This window comes from Oncorhynchus keta, chromosome 23, assembly GCF_023373465.1.
Source record: "Oncorhynchus keta strain PuntledgeMale-10-30-2019 chromosome 23, Oket_V2, whole genome shotgun sequence".
Taxonomy (NCBI): Eukaryota; Metazoa; Chordata; class Actinopteri; order Salmoniformes; family Salmonidae; genus Oncorhynchus; species Oncorhynchus keta.
The window spans coordinates 12,987,500-12,995,847 of NC_068443.1; the positions used below are offsets into that span (position 1 = coordinate 12,987,500).

The 8,348-nt window shown below is 45.7% G+C and overlaps 1 protein-coding gene across 1 annotated transcript in view; it reads right to left on the reverse strand.

Annotated features, from left to right (window-relative positions):
- LOC118402489 (protein unc-13 homolog A-like) overlaps nucleotides 1–8,348 on the reverse strand; it is a 113,744-nt gene that overhangs the window by 42,564 nt on the left and 62,832 nt on the right. The window contains exons 18-21 of the mRNA XM_052477407.1: nucleotides 7,113–7,340; nucleotides 6,134–6,275; nucleotides 4,268–4,437; nucleotides 3,125–3,240 (exon numbers count right to left, since the gene is read on the reverse strand). Coding sequence (XP_052333367.1) covers nucleotides 3,125–3,240; nucleotides 4,268–4,437; nucleotides 6,134–6,275; nucleotides 7,113–7,340 — 656 coding nt within the window. The remainder of the gene's footprint in view (nucleotides 1–3,124; nucleotides 3,241–4,267; nucleotides 4,438–6,133; nucleotides 6,276–7,112; nucleotides 7,341–8,348) is intronic.

The following is an 8,348-nucleotide window of genomic DNA, read 5'->3' on the forward strand; positions in this document are numbered from 1 at the left end:
GAGGGTTTCATCTTAGTGAATACCATTGGTGTTTAATATGAGGGTTTCAGCTTAGTGAATACCATTGGTGTTTAATATGAGGGTTTCAGCTTAGTGAATACCATTGGTGTTTAATAGGAGGGTTTCAGCTTAGTGAATACCATTGGTGTTTATGAGGGTTTCAGCTTAGTGAATACCATTGGTGTTTAATAGGAGGGTTTCATCTTAGTGAATACCATTGGTGTTTATGAGGGTTTCAGCTTAGTGAATACCATTGGTGTTTAATATGAGGGTTTCAGCTTAGTGAATACCATTGGTGTTTAATATGAGGGTTTCATCTTAGTGAATACCATTGGAATGTGTTCTTAACTGACTTGCCTGGTTAAATAAAGGTAAAAATAAAGGTTTAAAAAAAAGGTGTTTAATAGGAGGGTTTCAGCTTAGTGAATACCATTGGTGTTTATGAGGGTTTCAGCATAGTGAATACCATTGGTGTTTAATAGGAGGGTTTCAGCTTAGTGAATACCATTGGTGTTTAATATGAGGGTTTCAGCTTAGTGAATACCATTGGTGTTTAATAGGAGGGTTTCAGCTTAGTGAATACCATTGGTGTTTATGAGGGTTTCAGCTTAGTGAATACCATTGGTGTTTAATATGAGGGTTTCAGCTTAGTGAATACCATCGGTGTTTAATATGAGGGTTTCAGCTTAGTGAATACCATTGGTGTTTAATAGGAGGGTTTCAGCTTAGTGAATACCATTGGTGTTTAATATGAGGGTTTCAGCTTAGTGAATACCATTGGTGTTTAATATGAGGGTTTCAGCTTAGTGAATACCATTGGTGTTTAATAGGAGGGTTTCAGCTTAGTGAATACCATTGGTGTTTAATAGGAGGGTTTCAGCTTAGTGAATACCATTGGTGTTTAATATGAGGGTTTCAGCTTAGTGAATACCATTGGTGTTTAATATGAGGGTTTCAGCTTAGTGAATACCATTGGTGTTTAATATGAGGGTTTCAGCTTAGTGAATACCATTGGTGTTTAATAGGAGGGTTTCAGCTTAGTGAATACCATTGGTGTTTAATATGAGGGTTTCAGCTTAGTGAATACCATTGGTGTTTAATATGAGGGTTTCAGCTTAGTGAATACCATTGGTGTTTAATAGGAGGGTTTCGGCTTAGTGAATACCATTGGTGTTTAATAGGAGGGTTTCAGCTTAGTGAATACAGTTGGTGTTTAATAGGAGGGTTTCAGCTTAGTGAACACCATTGGTGTTTAATATGAGGGTTTCAGCTTAGTGAATACCATTGGTGTTTAATATGAGGGTTTCAGCTTAGTGAATACAGTTGGTGTTTAATAGGAGGGTTTCAGCTCAGTGAATACCATTGCTGTTTATGAGGGTTTCAGCTTAGTGAATACCATTGGTGTTTAATATGAGGGTTTCAGCTTAGTGAATACCATTGGTGTTTAATATGAGGGTTTCAGCTTAGTGAATACAGTTGGTGTTTATGAGGGTTTCAGCTTAGTGAATACCATTGGTGTTTAATAGGAGGGTTTCAGCTTAGTGAATACAGTTGGTGTTTAATAGGAGGGTTTCAGCTTAGTGAATACCATTGGTGTTTAATAGGAGGGTTTCAGCTTAGTGAATACCATTGGTGTTTAATATGAGGGTTTCAGCTTAGTGAATACCATTGGTGTTTAATAGGAGGGTTTCAGCTTAGTGAATACCATTGGTGTTTAATAGGAGGGTTTCAGCTTAGTGAATACAGTTGGTGTTTAATAGGAGGGTTTCAGCTTAGTGAATACCATTGGTGTTTAATATGAGGGTTTCAGCTTAGTGAATACCATTGGTGTTTAATATGAGGGTTTCAGCTTAGTGAATACCATTGGTGTTTAATATGAGGGTTTCAGCTTAGTGAATACCATTGGTGTTTAATAGGAGGGTTTCAGCTTAGTGAATACCATTGGTGTTTAATATGAGGGTTTCAGCTTAGTGAATACCATTGGTGTTTAATATGAGGGTTTCAGCTTAGTGAATACCATTGGTGTTTAATAGGAGGGTTTCAGCTTAGTGAATACCATTGGTGTTTAATATGAGGGTTTCAGCTTAGTGAATACCATTGGTGTTTAATATGAGGGTTTCAGCTTAGTGAATACCATTGGTGTTTAATATGAGGGTTTCAGCTTAGTGAATACAGTTGGTGTTTAATAGGAGGGTTTCAGCTTAGTGAATACAGTTGGTGTTTAATAGGGTTTCAGCTTAGTGAATACAGTTGGTGTTTAATAGGAGGGTTTCAGCTTAGTGAATACAGTTGGTGTTTAAAGTAACTGTCCAGTGTTTCCAGATTTCTATGAAACATGACCTGTAATAAATTACAATAGTGAAATAGTTTTGGTAATTAAGTATGTTAAAAAGCAGCTTTTTGAATGTTGTGGCGCACCCCAAACACAGAATGGTGACCCCAAACACAGAATGGTGACCCCAACCACAGAATGGTGACCCCAACCACAGAATGTTGTGGCGCACCCCAACCACAGAATGGTGACCCCAACCACAGAATGTTGTGGCGCACCCCAACCACAGAATGGTGACCCCAACCACAGAATGTTGTGGCGCACCCCAACCACAGAATGGTGACCCCAACCACAGAATGTTGTGGCGCACCCCAACCACAGAATGGTGACCCCAACCACAGAATGTTGTGGCGCACCCCAACCACAGAATGGTGACCCCAACCACAGAATGTTGTGGCGCACCCCAACCACAGAATGGTGACCCCAACCACAGAATGTTGTGGCGCACCCCAACCACAGAATGGTGACCCCAACCACAGAATGTTGTGGCGCACCCCAACCACAGAATGGTGACCCCAACCACAGAATGTTGTGGCGCACCCCAACCACAGAATGTTGTGGCACACACCAACCACAGAATGTTGTGGATGTACACCAACCACAGAATGTTGTGGACGTACACCCACCACAGAATGTGTGTGTGTGTGTGTGTGTGTGTGTGTGTGTGTGTATGTGTATGTGTATGTGTGTGTGTGTATGTGTGTGAAAGTATGTGAATGTGTGTGAATGTGTGTGTGAAGGTGTGAAGGTGTACTTAGTATGTGAAACGAGGTATGGTCTGGTCAGTCTTACCTCATGTAGACAGGTGTACTGGACATGGTAGGGAGCCACAGTCTCCTCTCCTTTGATCTCTACACTGATGTGCATCCGGATGGCTCCAGACACAGCTGACTTGTCTGTTCTCTTGTCTGTCACAGAATTACAACACACTCACATCAACATGTCTGTTCTCTTGTCTGTCAGAATAACTACAACACACTGACATCAACATGTCTGTTCTCTTGTCTGTCAGAATAACTACAACACACTGACATCAACATGTCTGTTCTCTTGTCTGTCACAGAATTACAACACACTGACATCAACATGTCTGTTCTCTTGTCTGTCAGAATAACTACAACACACTGACATCAACATGTCTGTTCTCTTGTCTGTCAGAATAACTACAACACACTGACATCAACATGTCTGTTCTCTTGTCTGTCAGAATAACTACAACACACTGACATCAACATGTCTGTTCTCTTGTCTGTCAGAATAACTACAACACACTGACATCAACATGTCTGTTCTCTTGTCTGTCAGAATAACTACAACACACTGACATCAACATGTCTGTTCTCTTGTCTGTCAGAATAACTACAACACACTGACATCAACATGTCTGTTCTCTTGTCTGTCAGAATAACTACAACACACTGACATCAACATGTCTGTTCTCTTGTCTGTCAGAATAACTACAACACACTGACATCAACATGTCTGTTCTCTTGACTGTCAGAATAACTACAACACACTGACATCAACATGTCTGTTCTCTTGTCTGTCAGAATAACTACAACACACTGACATCAACATGTCTGTTCTCTTGTCTGTCAGAATAACTACAACACACTGACATCAACATGTCTGTTCTCTTGTCTGTCAGAATAACTACAACACACTGACATCAACATGTCTGTTCTCTTGTCTGTCAGAATAACTACAACACACTGACATCAACATGTCTGTTCTCTTGTCTGTCAGAATAACTACAACACACTGACATCAACATGTCTGTTCTCTTGTCTGTCAGAATAACTACAACACACTCACATCAACATGTCTGTTCTCTTGTCTGTCACAGAATTACAACAGACTCACTTGTCTTCCTTCCTGTTCATCTCCTTTCCCACAACTCCCTCACTTCCTGACTCTCCCCTTCTCATCACTCACCCAGGTTGTACCAGACGTCCATCTCTCCGCTGAGCGTGCGGACCTCGATAATGGTCTGACCCAGGAAGTCATCTGACTCCCGTTTGAACTTCTGCTTCACCCGGGACTTGATGTCATCGTCCTCATCCCACACGCGTACCTTAATGCGGTCCGACGAGTTGTGGCATTCACTATGAGATGAAGAAATGATGTCAGATGTAACCGGGCCCTAAACATTGTCAAGGACTGCAGCCCCCATGTCATAGACTGTTCCCTCTGCTACCATACGACAAGGGGTACCGATGCACCAAGTCTGTAACCAGCAGGACCCTGAACAGCCATAAGGCTGCTAAATGGTTAGTGAAATAGTTAACCAAATAGCTTCCTGGACCGTCTGCATCGACCCCTTTTGTACCAACTCTTTTGACTCATCACATACGCTGCTGCTACTGCTTATTATCTATCCTGCTGCCTAGTCACTATAACCCTCCATATATGCACACATCTACCTCAATGACCTCGTACCTCTGCACATGGACTCGGTACTGGTACCCCTTGTATATAGTCGAGTTATCGTTAATCATTGTCTATTTATTCATAGTGTTATTATGTTTGTATTATTTATGTTTCTCTCTGTGTTGTTGGGAAGGGCACATAAGTAGGAATTTCACTGTTAGTCTACACCTGTTTTTATGAAGAATGTGACAAATACAATTTGATTGAATGATTTGAACCACACATCACCACCCACCCACCCACGCACCCACCCACCCACCCACCCACCCACCCACCCACGCACCCACCCATGCAGACAGAACCACACATCCCCACCCACCCACGCACCCACCCACCCACCCACGCACCCACCCACCACACACATCCCCACCCACCCACACCACCCACCCCCGCACCCACCCATGCAGACAGAACCACACATCCCCACCCACCCACGCACCCACCCACCCACCCACGCACCCACCCACGCAGACAGAAACACACATCCCCCCACGCACCCACCCACCCACCCACCCACCCACCCACCCACCCACCCACCCACGCACCCACCCACGCAGACAGAAACACACATCCCACCCACCCACGCACCCACCCATGCAGACAGAAACACACATCCCCACCCACCCACGCACCCACCCACCCACCCACGCACCCACCCACGCAGACAGAAACACACATCCCCACCCACCCACGCACGCACCCACCCACCCACCCACGCACCCACCCACGCAGACAGAAACACACATCCCCACCCACGCACCCACCCACCCACCCACCCACCCACCCACCCACGCACAGACAGAAACACACATCCCCACCCACCCACGCACCCACCCACGAGACAGAAACACACATCCCCACCCACCCACGCACCCACCCACCCACGCAGACAGACAGAAACACACATCCCCACCCACGCAGACAGACAGAAACACACATCCCCACCCACCCACGCAGACAGACAGAAACACACATCCCCACCCACGCAGACAGACAGAAACACACATCCCCACCCACCCACGCACCCACCCACCCACGCACAGACAGAAGAAACACACATCCCCACCCACGCAGACAGACAGAAACACACATCCCCACCCACCCACGCACCCACCCACCCACGCAGACAGACAGAAACACACATCCCCACACACGCAGACAGACAGAAACACACATCCCCACCCACCCACGCACCCACCCACCCACGCACAGACAGACAGAAACACACATCCCCACCCACGCAGACAGACAGAAACACACATCCCCACCCACGCAGACAGACAGAAACACACATCCCCACCCACGCAGACAGACAGAAACACACATCCCCACCCACGCAGACAGACAGAAACACACTCTCGCTATGCTCACAAGTGGAAGTTCTCCTCCCAGACAGGGTTGAGGTTGCCGTAGATGGTCTTGGTCCTCTTCTTGGTCTTGCCCACCTGAACTGTGACGTAGGGATCACTGGAACCAGTCTTGTCCTTGGCCTGGAGGCCCTGAGCACACTGCACTGAGAGAGGCACACAGTCACACCATTAGACCTTGGGCATACGTCACACAGAGAGTATTAACTCAATTATTGTTTCAGCTTCCGTACTTGAATACACATTAAATCACTTCGTATAAGAGCATCTGCTAAAGTACTCAAATACAAACATGTCAAATATCATTTCTACTCCGGTTGGCAAAGGTGAGTCTACTGATGTGAAGTTCCTACTGCCAGACAGTAACTAACACCCCCTCCAATTTGAACCTGTATCCAAACCCCTACTAAACCTAATCTCAATCTTAATCCTGTCAGGATTTGGCCAGGATTGTTCAGGTTTTGGTCACTAGATGCCCCCATTGTGCTTTTTGACCCTTTTGTTTTTCCCTTGTTCTAGTTATTAGTTGCACCTGTGCCTCATTTCCCTTGAATGTATTTAAACCCTTCGTGTTCCTCAGTTCTTTGCTCTGTGTTTGTATGTTAGCACCCAGCCATGCTGTGAACGCTTGTTTCTCTAGTTGGATTGTCTTGAGCTACTCTGGTTTTGTTCTTGTTTATTTCAGATTATTCTTTTGAGGTTTGTTTTTTCCCTGCTGTTCTTACCACGTTGTGGATTTTCCTTGTGTCTTGGAGGATATACATTTTTTCTCTTGGAATTACTTTTGACGTTGTGGATTTATATTTTTGCCTGAAGATCTTTTTACTTTATTAAAACATCGTCTCTAGTACTGCTGTGTCTGCCTCATCTTCTGTGTTCTGCCGACTATTAGTGGCTCAGTTTACTAAGTGCCTGTTTCTCACACTGGAGACCCGAGTTCGTAACCGGGTCCTGACAAATCCAAATCCTAGTCCTATTTTTACCAGTCATGCTGATCATGGCCGACCACTTGGACGTCCCATCGAGCACGCTCTGTTTAATCTGCTTCATCTGCGTGGCGTGCGTCGCCTTAACGACAGTAAACACTTCCTGGATGAGCTCGAAGATTTCCGGTTTGTTCCTCTCTCTGATCTTCATTCTGTCTTTTAGAACCATGATGATGTTCTGGGTTCTGTCCTCTGCCCCGTGCTTAGAACTCTTCTCCGCTGCCCCTGGAAATGAGAGCGGTGGGTGAAGAGGGAGTGAGGAGAGGAAGAAAGGAGTGTACTCAGAGAGAGAGAGGAGGAGAGAGAGAGGAGAGAGAGAGAGAGAGAGAGAGAGAGAGAGAGAGAGAGAGAGAGCAAGAGAGAGGGTATACAGTAAATAAAGAATAGGAGAGAGAGGGAGGGAAGAGGCAGTGAGGGTCAATTGGGTAAACCTTCAAATGAAAGGCTCCTAAGGAATACTTGGGAATGGGTGATAGGAGATACAGACTGTAAATCAGTGGAGGGTTAGGCTAAAAGCCCATCTTTGGGAATGTGAATTAGAGGAAGTAAACGGATGAAGAGAAGTCCAGGAGTGAGAGAGGAGAGACGCAGGGGATGACCGCACATTACTCAGGGGGATGACAGCACATTACTCAGGGGGATGACAGCACATTACTCAGGGGGATGACAGCACATTACTCAGGGGGATGACAGCACATTACGCAGGGGGATGACAGCACATTACTCAGGGGGATGACAGCACATTACGCAGGGGGATGACAGCACATTACGCAGGGGGATGACAGCACATTACGCAGGGGGATGACAGCACATTACGCAGGGGGATGACAGCACATTACTCAGGGGGATGACAGCACATTACTCAGGGGGATGACAGGACATTACTCAGGGGGATGACAGCACATTACCCAGGGGGATGACAGTACATTACTCAGGGGGATGACAGCACATTACTCAGGGGGGTGACAGCACATTACGTAGGGGGGTGACAGCACATTACTCAGGGGGATGACAGCACATTACTCAGGGGGATGACAGCACATTACTCAGGGGGATGACAGCACATTACTCAGGGGAATGACAGCACATTACTCAGGGGGATGACAGCACATTACTCAGAAGATACATTGGAAAGGAAGAGGGTGAAGAACGAGAGGGAGGAGAGTAATGGGATGTCAATCGAAAAAGGTCAGAGTGTTAGAGGTGTGCACGTGTTCGTGTATATGTGTGTGT